The sequence below is a fragment of the Poecilia reticulata genome, linkage group LG12 (assembly GCF_000633615.1).
Source record: "Poecilia reticulata strain Guanapo linkage group LG12, Guppy_female_1.0+MT, whole genome shotgun sequence".
In the NCBI taxonomy this organism is placed as follows: domain Eukaryota; kingdom Metazoa; phylum Chordata; class Actinopteri; order Cyprinodontiformes; family Poeciliidae; genus Poecilia; species Poecilia reticulata.
Window position 1 is genome coordinate 20,089,294 of NC_024342.1, and position 19,460 is coordinate 20,108,753.

At 38.0% G+C, this 19,460-nt stretch overlaps 1 protein-coding gene across 1 annotated transcript in view; it reads left to right on the top strand.

The window, feature by feature from the left end:
* The first annotated feature begins 1,560 nt into the window (after positions 1 to 1,560).
* The window catches only part of prlra (prolactin receptor a), a 20,422-nt gene continuing 2,522 nt past the window's right edge, over positions 1,561 to 19,460 (top strand). The window contains exons 1-7 of the mRNA XM_008424492.2: positions 1,561 to 1,908; positions 9,825 to 9,915; positions 11,181 to 11,313; positions 17,296 to 17,465; positions 18,191 to 18,357; positions 18,569 to 18,710; positions 19,290 to 19,386. Of these exons, the coding sequence (XP_008422714.1) occupies positions 9,846 to 9,915; positions 11,181 to 11,313; positions 17,296 to 17,465; positions 18,191 to 18,357; positions 18,569 to 18,710; positions 19,290 to 19,386 (779 nt within the window). The 5' untranslated portion in view covers positions 1,561 to 1,908; positions 9,825 to 9,845. The remainder of the gene's footprint in view (positions 1,909 to 9,824; positions 9,916 to 11,180; positions 11,314 to 17,295; positions 17,466 to 18,190; positions 18,358 to 18,568; positions 18,711 to 19,289; positions 19,387 to 19,460) is intronic.

The window sequence follows — 19,460 nt, forward strand, 5'->3', positions numbered from 1 at the left end:
AGAACATTTTTTGCATCTGGAACGCATTAGATCTGAATTATCAAATTGGCATTATTTGTTATTTAAACTTTCCGTTTTATTTCTCTCTCTTTTTTTATTTTATTATAGCTGGACAGTTCTGTTCGGTGGATTCCTGGAGGAAGAGATAGACTGAGCTAACGCTGCCATCAACTTTTCTCCTGCTATTAACTTTTTTGCTTTTCTTTATAATAGACAGTATTTCTATCAGTTGTTCTATTTCCGTTTTGTATACAGTATTTGCTATATATTTTTTTATTTTTACCTTAATGCTTACCTGGTCAGGTGAGGTGGAAATGTACATCCTCTTGATTACTGACAAATGTCAGAACCACATGGACTGAGCTGGTTACGTCAGATCAATCTGAATCTTTATTTCTCATTAAAATGACTTCTTGTCATTTTAAGACATTGTTATAAAATTGCATCTTTATTCTGCTGTAACAAAGACTGCATTCTTGCAATTAAAAAATCTTGTATTCTGACCATAATGCTCCCTTATACAACTCACAGAAATGATGATTGAAATCAAGGCACGTTTTCAAAGTATTTTCTGTGATTTTATTATAGAAATTGAGGACGGGAGGAATCGATTAAAATCAAATCTGGTATGAAAAAAATCTTGCAAGTCATATCATCCAGCCTTATTCAGCATATTAAAATATACGACTAACTACATATTACTTAATATTCACATTTCTTTGCTGGTATTACCTAAATGTGTTGCATTTTAACATCTCACTTGAATTCCTGAGCTACATGCAAATACTCGATATAACGTAAACACTGAGAAAAGGGGAAAAAAAGGTTTGTGAAATGTAAGTATTACAAATGAGATAAAATTTTATTGTAGGTACAAACAGGATAGCAAAATGAACAGTGACTATATAATATACTTCCTAGGTCAGAAATCAGACTTGTTTGTCTTTACTGGTGATGAAAATTCATCAGGAGAGGAAGACCGGCTCAGCCCCGTCCAGGATGACTGTCAGGGTAGCCAACAAAGTCTGCAAGTATTTTTGCATATCTGGTGCTCTGGTTTCCAGATCATAGTTTAACCAAGTAAATAAAAAGTTAGGCCACGTTGTGATGATCCGGCAGACCGTGGACTGATGGACGCCGTCAGCTGGTCCAGGTGCTTGGATCCAATGGAAAGGTAATCGGCACAGCGGCTCAATTATGGCTCAGAAACACATCACGAGGTGTTGCGATGCAAACCTGAAAAATTAAAAACAAAAAAACTAATAAGTGTTCATCTATAGTTACACAACGTAATCAAAACTAATAAATCCTCAGGTCTTTTTGAGAGTTTTGCTTGAAAATAAATTGACAACCTTTTCAAATTGTTTAAAGGTATAGTTATCTTGGTTTATTCAACGTTTTGACTTTAAGATGAAAAAACAAAAAAATAGTAATCATTTTGCCATTAAGCAAATAAATACTTTTGTTAATTCTAACTGACCTCTGTTATTCTTATTAAATATATTTGAAACATGAAATAACAAAGTCTCAGCGACACAGTTTAACATCAAAAACCAGATCTATGTAATCCCCAGGTATCATTTTTAAACTGACAACAAAACTCGTGGAGCCAGTCTTCCCTTCATCTGTGGCGACCTGAGCGGTGGGCGGGGTTTGGAGGCTGGGCTCCTCGGTGCCATCCCCGCCCTCCTCTGGTCCATCAGGGCGCGGGGAGAGTGCCAGTCGCGCTTCCTTTACAGACGGGACGAGCGTGCTGAGCGGTTCCCACGGCTCGGTGGAGCGTGTGCGCACCTCGCCAGCTTTCCAAGGCAAGCAGGTAAAAGTTGCTCGGGTCTTCACAGGAGTCACTTCGGCGAAGGCGCAAGCGAGAGAGAGAGAGAGAGACGCTGATACACCTGTTGTCTGCCGGTAAGCTCCTCACTTCCCCTATTTATTTTATTTTATTTTATTTTTTGTGATTGTTATGAAATGGTTAGGAGAGAATATTAAAAATGTATTTTGTCTTAGAGTCTGAATTGAAAAAAAGAAGAAGAAGGAGAATGTGATTTTCACTTCGTTTATCGTGCAGAAATTAGGACGAGGATGCAGAGTTTCCGTAGTTTTTTTTCTTTTTTTACCTGGGTTACTCTTTCTGTTTTTAACGGACTTAAGCCAGGTCAGGAAGAGGTGGCAGAAGTTCTCAACCTCTATAGGTCCAGGTTGATCATCTCAATACGGGATTACACTGTTAGTTGCCTGCAGCTTACTGACTCTCTCCGCTTCAAGTCAGACACGGAGGCTTAATTAACTTCAGCTCATTGCTGCTGTCATAGCCAGGACGTTTACACGGCCTCTGATCAGGCGCTTTAAAACTTGTAAAGGAGTACATGTTGAAAAGTCAGCATAGTTTTATTTAACCATGTATTTATTTAAAAGACACAACCATTAAAAACTTAGCCATTAGATTTTAATAGCATTGAATAATTACATGCCAAAGCAAGTGCACAGCAGTCTATTATCAGTGAAAGGTCAGTAAAGACCCAGCCCTTATCAAATGACAGAGTTTGCATTCTTGGCTGTAAATTCACCTTCATTGTGGTCAGTATGGTGTCAATATTTTTATTGGCACATGTTGACTGGCACCACGGTTACATCATTAAAGTTGTTGCTGTTTTCTTCACGGAAGTGTTAAATGGTGACCTAACTCAATGTTTTTGCTTCAACTAATGAATAAATGTACATTTTTGTCCCTCCCTCTGGATGCCCAACAACATCTGGACTTGAAGTTGAGATGTCTGTAACCCCCAACAATCGGTATACGGGCAGAAGCCTCAAGCCACATTAAAAAGTACCAGCAGATCCGCCTGCCTCGGATCCACATTCAGAAATTTAACATTTACGCAGATTTATATTTCTATGCCTAAACCCTCTGTCAGACAAATGAGCATAAATGTCAGACTAATGTGTCCTCTTTAGAAAACAGCTGAACTAATATTGTTTCTTTCTCAAAGAGTTGCCGGCGTAGGAGAAGAGGCTCATAAATTTAGCTGCCACTCTTATCTCGCAAACCTATGTCTTGACTTAGAGCTGACTGAAGATAAGTGGGATCATTAGGGCTGCAGCGCGGGAAGGGTGTGTGCATGCGTGTGTGTGTGTATGTGTGTGTGTGTTGTCCTTGAAGCTGTTTTTCCATGTTGAAACTGTCAGATGTAAGTTAGGTTGGGCAAGAAAAGGTAGCAAGTGAAATTTCACAGCCACACATTCTCAAGCAGGACAATCTGTGTAGCAGACAAGGGGCAATGTTATATGTTTTAAAAATGTACATTGAACAAGTTTGTTGACCCCTTTGCGCATATGTTAAAATTTTTGCCCATATGTTGTACTTGTAGTAAAGGTTTTGTGCATATATTATTTTGTTCATACCAGAGTTGTTATTCCTAAAGTCTATATGCCTTTTATCAAGCAGAATATTGAAACTGCGTATACCTGGGTATATAATTTAACAGTTAACTTCAGTCATTAATTATTTTCATGTAACCTGCATCGCTTGATTGTCCAGAGACCAGAGACGGTCTCTGTCCTCATTTTCACCCTTTCATTAAATGCATCAGACTTAAAATCTATCACTATTTTTTTGGTGTACAAACGCATCAACCGCCAGCGTGGGCTTTGATGCACATCTTATTGATTTCAGGACAAGTGTGATTAAGATTTGGTACAAGCATTTTAATTTCTTCACGTCCTATTTTATTTCAGATAAATTCCGTCGAGGAGTCGGCAGCTCATTTGTTCTCCTTTAATGGAATTGTTGCATCTTCGGTTTTTAGGCACATCGAGGAAATTCATATTTTAACTTAAACATAAATGTGAGATCTGTCCGAAATATTTCAAGTAAAGCTCACTGCACACCCTACAGTCTGATGTTAACACAGAACAAAAATCAACAACTCGTGTACAGACTTAACCCTAAGTTTTAGGCAATTCAGATTATATCATAGCCCAAGGATTAGTTAGTCCAGTTTCCTTGTAACCGGAATCCCTTTATACCTTTTGATTCTGCATTCTGTGGCTTCCCAACCCTGACTGCCGGTATGACGGTGAAAAAAGAATAGTTCCTAGAAATCTGTTTGTGCTGCTGTTCAAACCGGTTTTTTTACAATACTGGGAAGTGCTAAGTTTGTTCCAGTCTGAGCAGGGTTTCAGGTCAAGCTTATGATACGAGGGAAGTTTCAGCAATTTCTGGCACCTGTTATTCTTCGTGCCAAGCTACCTGCATGCACTCCTCGACCAGAATCACAAAATGGATTGTGGCGTACGTTCACAGGTAAAGGGTTAAAAAGACGAAGAGCTGTTGCCATAACGAACCACGTTTCAGTCGTGCCAAACCTGCTGGACCACATCTTCTTTGCTCTATCTGTGTTTAAATACTGTTTTCAGTACCAAGAAACTGAGAGGCTGTTTTTTCCCCCCCAGCTTTTAAAGAAAGTATTACCAAGAACTCAAATGGTCTCTTTACCTTTTCTTCTTTTTTTTAATATTAATCCAACTAAGCTCAAGTTAATATAAAACTGAGATACATAAATGCGCCGTAAATCATTCAGGATATATTGCAACTCCTCTGGTTGTTCTCGTAACCTGTTGGAAGCTAGAAACAGGTTCGTGGAAAGAGGAATGCCGTAAACTCAGCTGTGTCGGTCAGGCCTCCTGAGAATGCTTTGACTGTTCATAAGAGAAAAACTTTTTGTACAACATGATCCACACAAAGGTGTGCTATTTAACCGTACGTCTGCCACCAGGTGACACCTCTCCCTGCTCACAGTTGCCCTCGGCACGCCATTTGATACATCCTCTTCTCACCTTCTGAAATTGAGAGGAAAGAGGAGGACTCGGCTCATGAATGATTCACGCGAAATCTGAATGTAGGTGTTAGTCTTCTGGGTCGCGTCTTTTGTTTGCCGTGTTCTTTATAAGAGAACAGGTAACATAATTGGCATTGTTTATCCGAGAGCTTTCTGCACATCATGGGAAAAGACACAAAAGTTCTAATTTATTAGGCAGAAAGAAGAAATACATCTTAAACAACTTACTGGCAGTGTAAAGAACATTTCACATATAGTTCAGTTTATAGCTTGCAACTTCATTCCATCCACATGCCGTGTAGACGCACATGCAGGTGCATGTTGCATCAAGCACATGTGGGTTGGGCATTCAGTTGCTTGGTTATCACTTTCTCATGTGTACGGTTGCTCTCAGCAGAGACGATGTGTTTCGGGATGCAATTTAATGCTAACAAGCAGAAGCCAAGTGAGGCGGAAAAACATTTTTAATGAAGCAAAATTCAAAGGCTCTCCATGTTGAAAACTTGAAGGCAGAAATCGGGAATAATTCAAACCAAACCGGGAAGGGCTGAGCCTAACAAGAACTGAATGAAGGACAAGGTGAAAAAGGATTTGCCTCCTTAGGGATTCCTTATGTTTTTGCTTTTTTGTCACACTGAAGTGTCGCAGGTTATGAAACAGATTTTAATACCAAACAAATATGTGTAAAAACAAAAAGGCAGTTAAATTATTTTATATATTTAGGGGTGAAGCTATTCAAAGTAATATGGATCTGTGTGGAAAAGGTAGACTCTTTGTTAAATCACAAATTAATGCTGGTAATCCACTTTTATTTTTGTTGAATTTTACTAACCACACTCTGCCCGCTTACTGCCGTATCTATAGGATCAAGAAACCAGTTAAACAGACAGCATGGACCAGGTTAAAAGATCTGAAAAAGAAACAAAAAGTGATCCGATGTGAGAAAATTCAAGAAGAGATGAAAAACAAAGCCATTGATATCAGTCTGTCTGGGAAGCATTGGAAAGCTTTGTCTAACTTTGGTAATACACAGTGAGAGCCAGTATTTACTCGTGGAGAAAAGATACAACGCAGGTGAAACTTTTGAAGAGAGGCATGCATCGGTGACTCATTCAGGAGGTCACAAAAGAACCCAAATTAGCATTGCAAGCACTTGGTTAAGCACTCTGTTAAGTGTTCATGAATCGACAACAAGAAGAATGACATCGATGCAAAAGTTAAATGGTGACAAACCCCTGCTGACCAAAAATGACAGAAAGGCCCATACTACATTTTCCAAAACAGACCATTATGACCTCTATGACTTTTTGGAAAACAATCTGTGGACTGTGGAGACAAATATTAAACTTTATGTGTTTGATGCTAGGTGTGTGTTCAGTTAGAAATGAGATAAAATTCACACTGCATTGCAGAAAAAAAAATCAATATAGTGGTAAGACATGGTGGTAAAAGCGTAATGGTCTAGGGCTACTTTATTTCTTTAGGTCTTGGATTACTGACTTTATTGATGGAACTATAAATTCTACTTAGCAGAAACCCTTCAGAGCTTTCTGACAGAAAATCTGCCATCAGTTTGCACAAAAGCACTTAGGTTTAGCAGCCAGGTAATAATCCAGAGCATACCAGAAAGTCTACCACTGTATAGCTAAAGATATATTAATTAAGGTTTTGGAGTGACCTAGTCAGGATCTGGACTTAAGACTGATTGAGATTCTGTGATATGATCAGAAAGCGGCTGTTTGTGTTTTAAAACCCTCTGATAAGGGTGAGTTAAAGCATTTCTGACAGGAAGCTAAAGCCTAAATTACTGTGATTGAAGAAGCAAAGCATGAAAAGTGCACAATCATATCATATAAACTGTGCATCATCTCTAGATTTAGGGAAAAAGCTTTGCTGCAATGGGCAGCAGCTTATGTCTCACGGTCTCGGCTACTGGTTATGTAAGAGGGCTATATGTAGCAGGAGGCTAATCCGGTGCCTTGATCTTAATGCCAATTATCAGATCATGGTGGCGTTCCTGAAATGAAGGCACTATGTACATGAGCTGGATATGGTTCATGTTCTAAGGTTCTGAAAGTCAGACAAGGTGTCTGCAGAATGAATGTGTAAATGTAAAAGTTTCAGATATATGTTGAGAAACACTGCGGCTATTGCACAAGCTAGACTTAAGCTAGTAGTTTGGCAGAGGCTGTGTGACAAACACATGCCCAGACAGCCACATCCCTGAGCATTATTGCAGCACAGTATTAATGTAGAATTTCCCTTCAGGCACACACAATGCTGCGGTTTGCAGGCAGATCCTTGGCATTCAGATCAGTTGCGGAGTAAGTCGCAGCATGTTGAAGATCGCCCGTTTCAGACTATTTCGCTCCGCAATGTGTTTACATTCCAGCGGTAGACAAAACTATTTATTTATTTATTTTTATTACTACACTATAAAACTTCAATGTCGGAAATACAAGCACTTTCCTCGAAAATCTAACTCTAAGGACAGTTTGTGAGAGACACAGATAATATGTAGCAATAAAGTAAAAAAGGGAAAACAAATGCAAGTAGAGACTTTTTTACACAGTGCTGCAAAAGTAGCCTGAGATTTTTCCACGTTTTGTTATAGTAGGACCACATCATAGTCATACTTAGTGTTTAGGTTTAATCTCAGACCAGCACAAAGCGGATCATGTTAGTGAAGTAGAAGGGAAATGAGCCACACTTTTTACAGTTTATAATTATCATAAATTAACCTATTATAAGGGTATCATGCATATTTACCCAGCGCTAATCATATAGGGCTGACTGATTAGTCAGCCCTATCAGTGGTATGATGGCTCAATCAATTCATCACACCAAAAGAGTTTGTTGCAACTTCAAACCCACCAAATTTACCTATAGACCAGACAGGTCAGCGATATGGTGGAGGAGAATTTTAACCATGGGTGTTCACATAAACTGACAGGCTGGACAAAGACAGCAGTAAAGTGACTGGTAATTGTGGAGAAGCAGCAGTGATCTAAAGCTCAGGGGAGACTTTGATGAAAGAACAATTATCACTCCAAAGCTTAAGTCTTTGTGGCAATCCTAAACATTTACCCAAAGCTACAAGAGAGTGGCTTAGATCAAAACAGAATGGCCCAGTCAAAGTCCATTTCTAAATCTAATCAATAATCTGTGGCAAAACTTGATAATTGACAGTCGCACAGTCTGACTGAGTTTAAGGTATTTTGTAAAAAAAAAAAAAAAAAATGGGCATAAATGACAGCCTCTAGACGTGCCAAATTTTAGAGGCACAACCCAAAAGACTTTCACTTGTACCTGCTGTACAAAATATTGACCAGCATGACAATATGTGTTTTCATAAAATATCTGAAAATATTTATAATGTTCCTTCCACTTTACAGTCATGTTCAGCTTTCTTGCTGATGGTAAGCTCATATAAAATCTCCTAGCATCAAACGAAAGGTGGCGATTGTAATAATAAAAATGTAAAAAGCAATTGAATGTATCTATACATGGATTGTTCTGGGATATTTCGACATTAAATGTGGAAATATGATTAGCAGTAATACTAACCTAGTGCTATATGTTTGTATGCGTCAAATAATTACAAAAAAAAATGTTACTCAGTTAACAAAAAAAAACAAGAAAATGGGGAGAAAAGACCCAACTGAGGGGATCTGCGTGAATCCAGGGCTGGAGTACATTGTTATAAAGCACTGCAATGGCATGCTTTGGGAAACCACAGGCACTCCTATATTTAAATTTCCTACCTTCATGTTTTCAGCATGCTCATTAGTTGTATTTTGGAGTGCGCGTGCTGAACAGCATGTACGGAAAGGAAGTTTTTCTTCCGTATTCTGTCATGCTGGTTGAACAGTGGAAACGGCCATTGAGTGCACTTAGTTTGAGAGCCAAATCAAAATCGCAATAAATTGCATACAAATTCATGTTTATTTTGTTGTTGTTTTTTTTAAATTAAGAATTGTCACTCGCTTTAATCAAAACTACAGCAACAGGATGGTCTTTGAAATAAAAACCATAATTTGCATATATGTTGCACTGTCCTGCTAGGTGCAAGTAAATGGGAAGATGACTGACGTGGGGGGAAAAAATTCCCTAAAGAGGGCAGTTTGTTTTACATTTTGTTTGCATAGGCATCCATAGCACTTGAGGGGAAGTTCATTTGCAAATGTTTGCAATGAACAAAAGAACGTTCAAGAAGGTGCTGCCCTGAAGGTGCCCAGCATTTAATGCTAGTTTTAGGCAACAGCATTTGAGAGTATTTCTTTCCAGCTATTTTCCTGTTTCTCCTTATAGTCCTCTTGTATTCCTCCTTTTATCAGTCATTTGAATTTAGGAACACAGAGTAGGAACAAAGACATCTGCCCGTAGCTAGCCAGATGTGGGAGGTCTAGAGAGTTGTGGGTAATGGCAATCCAGCCTTCTGCTGTTATGGAGCCCTAGCCCAGGTTATGCAATCAGTTACGCTGCCTGCACCAGCTGGTAGAGGTAGTCAGAAACAGAGAGAATGTGTGTGGGTGTCTCTGTTTTTAAATCTTTAGTTAGTGAGTCAATAAGAGTTTTTTTTTCCTCATTTGCTTTCCTTTATTCAGTTTTTCTCCTCCTTGCCCTCTGTGTTGGGTTGAATGTTAACAGCTTCTCGCTGCACAAATGCTTTCTGAGTAAATGTTTGACATCTTCCCTCTGTAGTAAAGCATCAAGTATTTGATGTTTTTTTTTTCTTCTGTTCACTTGTACCATATCTTTTCTTGTAGTTTTTTGTTGTTCCTTTAGTAAATATTATTACAGCATGCTGGGTTTTCATGTCAGTCAGATTGTGCCAGCAGCAGACAAATGCCTCCACTGCAAACAGCGATTTTTTTTCCCGTCCCATCGCGAATGTTATGGGTCAAGTGATGGGTAAAGTGCCCCTATCAGCCAGTCTGCCACGCTCACCTGTCTTTGTTTGTGTTTGTTTGCTTAATCCCACAGCAAAGGTTTTGTGGTGCCACGATGAAGAAGGCTGGGGAAGTTGTTCTGCTGTGGCTGTTGATATTATTTATCCAGATTGCAGCAGGAGAGGGTAAGTTCAACATTGGATTTGCCCTTAGATTAACCCCAGCTTCTAAACACCTTCTGTGGATTCAAGGCTTTTTAAGTTATGCATAAGCAGAATACGAACCAATTCAGAATCGTCTTTTCATAGTTTCAGAATCCATATTTACAACAGTAAAATGAAATGACACTGTTTTTTTTTTTTCTTTCTCCGAAGCCTGTTAATGAAATATATTTTCCAGCAGGTAATGTGTTCATGTTCAGTTGCTCCTGCACTTCATCGTGTGGGAGGAATTAATGACCCTAATGAACCAGCTCATTAGTTAAATCTGATTGGAACTTCTGCGTCCAAAAATAATACCTGCATGTTTTCAGCATGTTCATTTTGTTGAGTGAGTGTTCATTTGACAAAAAAAAAGATCACTCCTGTTCTTGCCTTATCTATGTGTTTTTACTTAGTTCGGTTTATTTATTTTACACCCATTCACAGCAAATTATTGTAAGTCATTTTACAAGACAAACAGATCCGATCCAGAAATGTATAATCAAATCAATCCAATGCAATCTGGTCTCATAAACGAATTGAAATTCAATTACGTTGTTTCTCAAAATAATGAGCGAGTGTGTGTCAACGGGCAATGGTTGATTGGATCGAATCATCCCTCTTTCTTACCATGGAAACACCTTTTAGCAGCTTGTTTGAAAGGACAAAGCAGCAAATGTATAGATAATGCCTAAGTATTGATCAAAGAGTACTTTCAATATTAAAGACAGGGTTCCTACACAGTCTGGAAAAGTCTAGTTAAAAATGAAATTTCAGTTAATCCATCCTTCCTGATCGGAGCTATTAGCATCAGCAGTTTAAGAGGGAAACACAACTAAACAAATGAATATACATTCTGCCCAAGGAAACTTTTCAGGAAAATCTTTTCTCGGTTTTTAAATACGGAAAAGAACAGAAAGGAGGCTATTGATGGCTAAAATAAGATCCAGGAACTTTTTTTCCCATCTATCTGTAACATTAATTCCCTTTTTTGTGTGTTTTAAATTATAAGAAAGGGAGAAAGTCAGGTGTTTGTATTCAGCTAGACTTAAACAGAGTTTCAGCAGTTTCTGCTAATGAGCGAAGACATCTGAGATGTGCCTCAAGGTTGACTGGCTGTTGAAACAAGAAACAGGATCCAACACTGAATAATTAACTTGTTATAAATAACTTCTCATAAATTACATTAATGAGCATTATTTTTATTTTTTTTGCAAGTGAATTTATTTATTTTATTTATTTGTCTTTAGGATACAGCCCACCAGGGAAGCCAACAAATATCAGTTGTCGCTCTCCAGAAAAAGAGACCTTCACCTGCTGGTGGAAGCCAGGCTCTGACGGCGGGCTTCCAACCACCTACGCCTTGTACTACCGCAAAGAAGGGTAAGTTGCTTCCTGGGAGGGGTAACTAGATTTGGTGATATTAAAAAACCTCCAGATATCTCACCAAAGTGAAGTCTGTCTCGATCCTGTTACCGTCAGCATGTGTCCTTGTCTAATGAATTGTTAATATTTCTATGTGCTGTTTATGGTGGCATGTGCTAAAGGCTTGACATTGCTAATGCCTAAAGTCACTGCTAATGAGAGGTTTGCTGTCTATCCAAACCTTCCTTCCTGTTGGTATTAATCTAACGGGTTATTGCATGTTTTTGATCCTCTTCTGATTTGACTAAGTTCAAATTTCAAAATGCTGTGATCAAACCATAAAAAATTGTCCTTCACTCAACAGAGATTTTTCAAAACACAGTTTTAGATTAATGGAACCTTTGTTCACCAAGTGAAGCATTTTCAAACTACCAAAACTAATTGGTATGATTGAGATTGTGTTTCCACAGCTTTTTAGAATAGGACATTGTATATTAGCTTTAATACAGCCCTGACTACTCTTCTCAATTTAAATGGGTTGGACAAGCCCAAGTGTGAACAGGGACTGCATTCCACTTCTGCTCTTGTTCTAACTGGAAAAACGGAACATCTTTTAAGTGTAATGCACCCTTTATCTTGAACGCCTGTCTTTTTTTTCCTTTTTTTCCCCAAAAGGTCTGCCATGAAGTAGGACTCTGCTGTGTTTTTCTTGTATCACTGCACAGTCTGGGTAAAACTGATACCGTAGGATTCTTTGCTGCCTAAAGGAATTTTGCTCATCATGTTTCAATATTAAATGTTAATTACACAATGAAACATGTACCACAGATGGCGTTTTTTTTTTAATCTGCCGTTGTTCAGCTGAGGAAAGCAGAGCAAAAAGGCGCAGAAAAGAAAGAGTGAAGCTTTTTTTTAGAAGTGACCTGTTTAATCATGTCAAGACTGAGATGTTCCACTCAGCAGTATGCAAGAGACAAGTTTGATCATAACTTTTCTTTATATTTATAAAGAAAACTAATCTCAGTTGGGAAAGACTACCAAAGTTAGAGAAACGAAATCAAATGTGACATTTTTGTAAGAGTTTCGTGTCTTTAAAATATTTTTAAAATACTCTATAATGAGGATTACCAAAGCAGATTTGGCAATATGTATACTGTGCTGTGTAATTATTTTATAGCCTCCTAGGAATCTTTCTGGTTATGCTTTGAATATTAGCATCTGGTTCTTTTTCAAAAGGCTTCTTTTACATTTAATTGCATTGACAACTTATCTTTTATGGCCTTTTTTTTTTTTTTTTTTTTTTTTTTTTTACAAGATTTAAAACATGTTAGGATTATGAGATGTTTTAAACCCTGCGGATTGTCTGTCATAAACATTCCTGGTTGTTAAAAATATTTATGTTGCTCTTGTTAATTGCCATTTCATCAATTGTGGTGATTTTTAGTGTACCAGTGAGCCACCCTCATCCAAACGGGTTAAATATGTGATAAGAAAAGCAAAGAAAAAACTTAATGGGATATTTTTTTGAATGAAACCAATAATTTTTTTCATAGACCAAAAGATAGTGTTTCTTGCTCTGTTTGTGGCTTGACCTCATGACCTCATGAATTTTTGAATACACTCAAAGATACTATTGTGCAAGTTCCTATTTAATAACAGTACATACATGCTTGGAGCAGATGGAGAAAGGCTTAGGAATGCACATCACTTTTATTCTTTTTTGACATGTGGATATTAAGAAGAAATGGTACATGTGTGTGCATGTTTCAGAGCGAGATCTAGCGATACAACTCTGTTCTAATCTAAATCACGTTTTTTTTGTATTTTCAGAAGGACAAAATAACAGAAATTAGTGCAGCTTTTGGCTTCTTGAAGTTTTACTTTAAGTAAGGGGTATCTGTTTCTAGCAGCGCTATAAGACCTGTAAATCATTCAGTGTTTGTGTTCACCCAGGATAATACAGAGCTTTGCGGTGCTAATCATACCCCTGCGACTTCTTTGGCATTCTTTCATATTTCAACTAAACACTTTAATGTATCCTACAATGATTTGATTTGATAGACTAACACAAAATATTGCATAGCTTGAAGACATGTTATTTATTTATTTATTTTTTTCAAAGATAAAAATCCCTAAAAGTCTTTTGGTGTATGTCTCTATCAGCTACGGACATATGCAGAATACATGTTGTACCTATTTTCAAGCACAATTAGACGTGAATGAGGATGCATTTCACCTGCTACCCTCTGTGTGAACCACAGAGTGGAAACCTCATAATGTGAATCACCTAGGGCAGCAGACTGGTGTAAGAGGATAAAGATTGTAAAGGGTTATGTGGCCCTGCCTGTTCTCCTGGGAAGGTGGAGTTTAAAACGTGAGTAGGGTTGATAAGGAGCCAAGACAGATGTGGAAAAGGAGAGGATGCAGCGGATTAGTTTTTGTTTATAGCCTAATCCACTGAGCTGAGACACATGTCGATAAGACAAATGGGGACTGAAAATCGTAGGAAGTGAATGTTTGATAGCAGAAGTAAACTCTAATTCAGAGAAAAAGTACTGATAGTATGAATGGATCATGGAAATGTTGGTATTCATTGTGTCTGTAAATATGAAGCTACAGTGAAGTTGATTTAGCGAAATATTACTACCTTAAACATGTAGTTCAGAATTTCTAAAGTGATCTGCAGTTGGTAGCTCCCCTTACTTATTATAAGTTCATATTAGGTTGGGTCCTGAGGCTAAGGCTAATAGCTAAACCAGGAGGGACCAATACCAAAGCAACCTTCTGCCATTAAAACAACTCCAGTCTTAAAAACATATTTTTCTGAAGGCACTCTGAACCTCTTAGCAGTGTTTGTGATTTCATTAGAAGGTTATTTACAAAGGTGCTAATAGTTGATTACACAGTAAACAGAGGTAAGAAGCAGAGTGCCACCAGTGTCTTGTGTGAAATGCACACTGAGAACAAAACACATAAAGCATTTCCAGACTAATAGTAAAAATGTTCTGGGGGATTAGTTCATTGGCACTACATTGATTTTTCCCACCCTGTTAATAATCTTTTGTCCAGTTACTCAGACTGGAAAAGCTGTACTTGTTTTTTCTCAGTGCATGTTTGATACAGTGATCCCGTTGGTGACATTTCTCCTCCTGAAAAAAATAATCCAGAAAATAATGTTTTCAATAACTTCTGTAATGTTTTTTTTTAGAGTTGGTTGTGTCAAGATGGTGAAAGTCTTCACCTCTCTCAGAGTAGTTATTAGTTTCAGCTTCAGCTAGACCAACTAATTAGAATATGTATTAAATGAACACACCTAGCAAATTATCCACTAAAGGTAAGATATTAACTGCTTCTAACCTTTTGAGATAACCTTGCTTTAATAATTCAAGACTATTTCTTTGAAGTGACAGTGTAGCTTCAAGATCCTGCTGCCTTCAGCCAAGCTGTAGTGCAGCAAATAACGCCACAAATATTTTATGAAAAAAAAAAGTATCGTAGACCTCTCATTCATTTATTTGTTCATTTTAACACAGTCTCTTTGCTGAGTCAGGGTTTATCCCCTAAAAATCTTAAAGGGATTATATTATTTGACTATTGACAAGAAAGCAATATTTTTGACATAAGTGCAGAGACTAGTTCCGCTTTATAGTCACTTTTCCGTGGAACTCAGTTTCTGCATGATTTTTGCAGAAATTCAGAAAGGAGAAATTAAACTCTAATAACAGGTCTTCGAGACCCTGGATCTCTTTGTGGTGAAATTTATGGCAGCTGTGGCTGAATTATGATTCAGGGAAAATGCTGCTACATTTTACCACTTATGGTGACAGCTCTGTTAGGAATGTCTGTTCTCCTTCTGATACTCATTAAATCCAGCCAGCAATATTAGAGACATGGCCTGAGACCTGAATGCACCGTATTTACTGGCATCATTTTTTAGAGGGTCAAAACGCATCCTCCACTTATTAAGAAAACCGGCAAGTGTGTGGTTGCCCTAAGGAAGAGCAAGAACAATCAATGTGTCTTTTGTTGTTGCAAATTATACTACATCAGAAAGGTTTATTCAAAAACATCTTTGAGTGTACATTAATCAAAGATTCACTGACTATCACATTATCCACATCAGGGATGTAAGATAACTTTTGAATCTAGTCAAATTTCTGAACTGAACTGGTGTAATTGAGTTTCCTTCACCAGCCGTCTCTGCCCACAAATTTGACTTCCTGCCTTCGGATGTTGCGTTAATATTTGCCCCATGATGTTTTTTGTTTATGTTGTAATATTCCTTATGACAGTCCTTCCTGCAGCAAAACATCTTGACAACATGAGCCTTTCACCCCTGCACTTCACAGTCTGATACGCTTCAATTTTAGTTTCATCTGACCAAGTGACTTGTCTCCAAAAATTAAGGTCTCTCAGCTTCATCACAAAGTCTGCCGCTTCTGTTCTAGGATGACACCAGCAAGTTATTTGCTCATGTAGGATTCTTTCCATGCCATAATATTTATACTTCTCCTGTTACAGTAATAATTCCCATCCACTTAAATAACGCACCTGCCTGTGATACAGCAGAGCACACCATTTTTCTCCAACAGACTGAAAAACTTGAACATGTGCTAAATTGATTCAGACTATCAGACATATGCTAGGGCACAACTGATAAATGTGCTCAGCAACAGGCCATCCTCTACTCAACCATTTATGTAAGCTGGGTGAACTGATTGAAGTGCATTTGATTTGCCTCGTCCATGCTATGACTTTTAGCTGTTTAGCACAGCAGGAAATTCACAGCTGAATTACTTGTGTTCTTTGTACACAAATAAAAGTGGTGGCCTTCTTTTAGTCAGCTGCCTGGCAGTGAAAAGCAGCACTTGGTGGAGGGGCAGTATTGTGATGCTCTACATCCTAAGAAAACTTTGGTCACTCTGATATTTTCTGACATCTAGAACTGTCTGTAGCTTTTAAAATATTTTTTATATCTTGAAATTGTATGCATGCCCTAGTCTACTTCCACACCTCAGTATTGCTCAAACTGAAAATGGCTGTCATATTATTTTGGATTCAATCCTAAAAACCTTCCTTTGATGGTTATTTTTGTCTGTGATTCAAATGTGTTTACAAGGAAATGTTGCTTACAATAAATTGTTTTATTGGCATCAAAGCAATAAAAGCTATGAAAGCTTGGTCCATAGTCCATCATAAGTCAATATAATGAAATTTCATTGTGACATGCACGGTCTGGTGTATATTTTCAAACGACAATAAACATTATATTAATTAATTTCCCAATTTATTATTGAGTCTAATAAGTGTATACTTTATTATGTGGAAGATAAAAACACTACTTTTTAAATTCAAGTGTAGTTTCATGTAAAACACACGCAAGGAAAAGCTTGGGAATTTCATCGCAAAACTTTAAAACGTGGTGCATTTAGATTAGCAGCGAAGCGAGAGCATTGCATCCTGAAAGTTACAACTTCACAACGATCCCCCCCCTCAGTCAGTGGCAGCTGCTGCTACAGCAACAACCACATGTTCCCATCTGTTCCATACCAATTATCAAGGCTATACTCATTTACCCACCACAAGTCTAATGGGGGTTTGCCTGCAGTGGTTGCTGAGGGTCCGTTATATTATCAAAAGTATTATTTTCATAAACAAAATACCCTACACACAAGGTAACAACATTACACAACAAGAGGATTGTTGAGTGTGCCAGAAAATTCGGAATAATTATTAATTATTTGAATTAATTAGTCGTCTATGTATCTCCTATTGTTGTAGTTAATGGTTCTTCCTCCTTTCAGTAAATCTGTTCGCTATTGAGAAGAAAGTAATTTATGTCTCAGCAGAGTGGATGAGCTGATGTATCCTCTCAAAATGCATCTTTTTTTTTTTTTTTTTACAGAAATTTTAGTGCCAAAAACACACCTTGTTCTTGCTATTGTCCTGCACCGTGTCTGAAATCACACAACTGCATGATGTTTTCCTTCTCCTCAACAGCTCTCAGAGGGTGTTCGAGTGTCCTGACTACAAAACGGCCGGCAAGAACTCTTGCTTCTTCAGCAAGAATGTGACGTTCGTCTGGGTGAACTACAACATCACCGTTGTGGCGACCAACTCGAGGGGAAGGACATTTTCCGATCCCGTTGACATAGATGTCGTCTACATCGGTGAGGGGAAAGTGGCAAAGGTTCAGCGTGACACAACTCCTTGAGAGAAATATAGCAGAAAACATATTTTTCGACAGAACAGCACTTGTGTTGTTTACTGTACTGTGAAAAGTCATAGTTCTTATATCTGGACTTTTGCTGTTGCGCTGACATTTTTAAGCTATCAGCTGCCAGTCAGCTTTGGAAAATAATCTTATAATATAAATAAAAAGCAATCAGCTTCTTCTCTCCATCTTCTTCATTGCTAATATCACAACTTTTTCATAAAAAGTCTGACCTTTCCAGAGGTTTGAAAATTGTTCCCTTTTTCAAGTTGGTAGTGGAAGAGTCTTATGCCTGACTAACTTGAAGTATATTTTGTCTTGGCTTTAGAGGATCTGTGAGTGCTCCACTTATCCTTTTCATCAGAATGTTACAATGATTGAATATCAGGCCTAATTAGTATCAGCGTCTTTCACTAACCTCAGCCCTCAGCCTTGTCTATTTTTGCAGTAGGTTTATAATTTGAAGTCTTAATAATTGTTCTTACACCCAGCTCAAAAATATATATCAGTAGTCAAAGCTAGAATGTTAGAGTTCCTCAGCTGGACCTGTCCATATATTTTCACATCTGGAGTGAAGGGCGCGTGATTATTTACTAAAAACCTTTATGATTCCTTGTCATTCCTTATTGGGTCTCATCAGATCTGTTAATCACATGTTCTCTTTCCGTTCTCTTCTCCCAGTCAAGCCCAATCCTCCGGAAGAAGTGGTAGTGAATGTCACAGAGGACAAAGACTGGCCTTTTCTTCAAGTGTCATGGAAACCCCCCAAAATGGCTGACACCCGCTCGGGTTGGATCACTCTCATTTACGAGGTCCGACTCAAGTTGGAAAATAAGAATAAATGGGAGGTGAGTAAACCGCTGCCGGTGAGATGGAATGGCCTGGTGGTTTGACAATTTGTCTTCCAAATGTGAAACTTTGCATTTGGTTCCATGTCACAGGACTCGCTGATATGTCACAAAGCCAGGGTTTAATTCTCAAACCTCAATACCACACCTAAAGTCCACATATTGAAGATGGCTTTAGTTTACTGACCTGACTCATGTGTTTCATTTCCAGGAGCTCTCTGCAGGCCAGAGGAAGACTCTTCAGATTTACAGCCTGAGGTCCGGTGGGACTTATGACGTTCAGGTTCGCTGTAAGCCTGATCATGGCTTTTGGAGTGAATGGAGCCCCTCATCCCGTGTCAAAGTTCCTGAATGTAAGTTCTTCACACACAAATAACTGTACGATTGTCTAAATAAAACACACTGTCGTTTGTGATTGTAACATTGCAGAACGTGGAAAGGCAATTATATTCATGTAGATCCCAGAAGCTTGACTGAAGCAATCGAGACATTGTTTCAGGTTTCACAGCATCTGTCATTGCGAACGTAGACTATTTTTTTATGAAGAAACAAAAACTTAAACTTGGAGGAATGCATGTTTCACTATTCTGTGGTCAGAGTGGATTTAACCTTTCCACCTGGTTTTTGTGTGGATTCAGTAAAAAATGTGTTAATTAGTAATACAGAGAGCTGTGGGAGGATTTGTTTTTAATGCCATGCTTCCATTTTGCAACCCATAAGCTCAGTTACCCTGTCCTCACAGACACAAGCAAGTGATTACCTATAAGGAAAACTGAATTGCTATGTGCTTAATTCACATTTCTTCATTGTGTGCCAGTGGAAAAATGAGCCTTGTGGCATAAAAGTGACTTGAGAGAAGAGAAGAAAATGCTACATTAATACAATCATTTACATGTTCTAAGACTGCCACATTATTCTTCTGTTTCATTCAGATTTACCACAGGAAAGGTCAATGTGGATCCTTATTGTGGTCTTTGCTGCCTTCATCCTCGTCATCTTTATTTGGATGATATACATGAACTTTCATAGGTAAGAGTAAACATTTTTTAGTAGATTGTATGTATTAGACATTAAACACAGACATTAAACATAAAATCAATTTT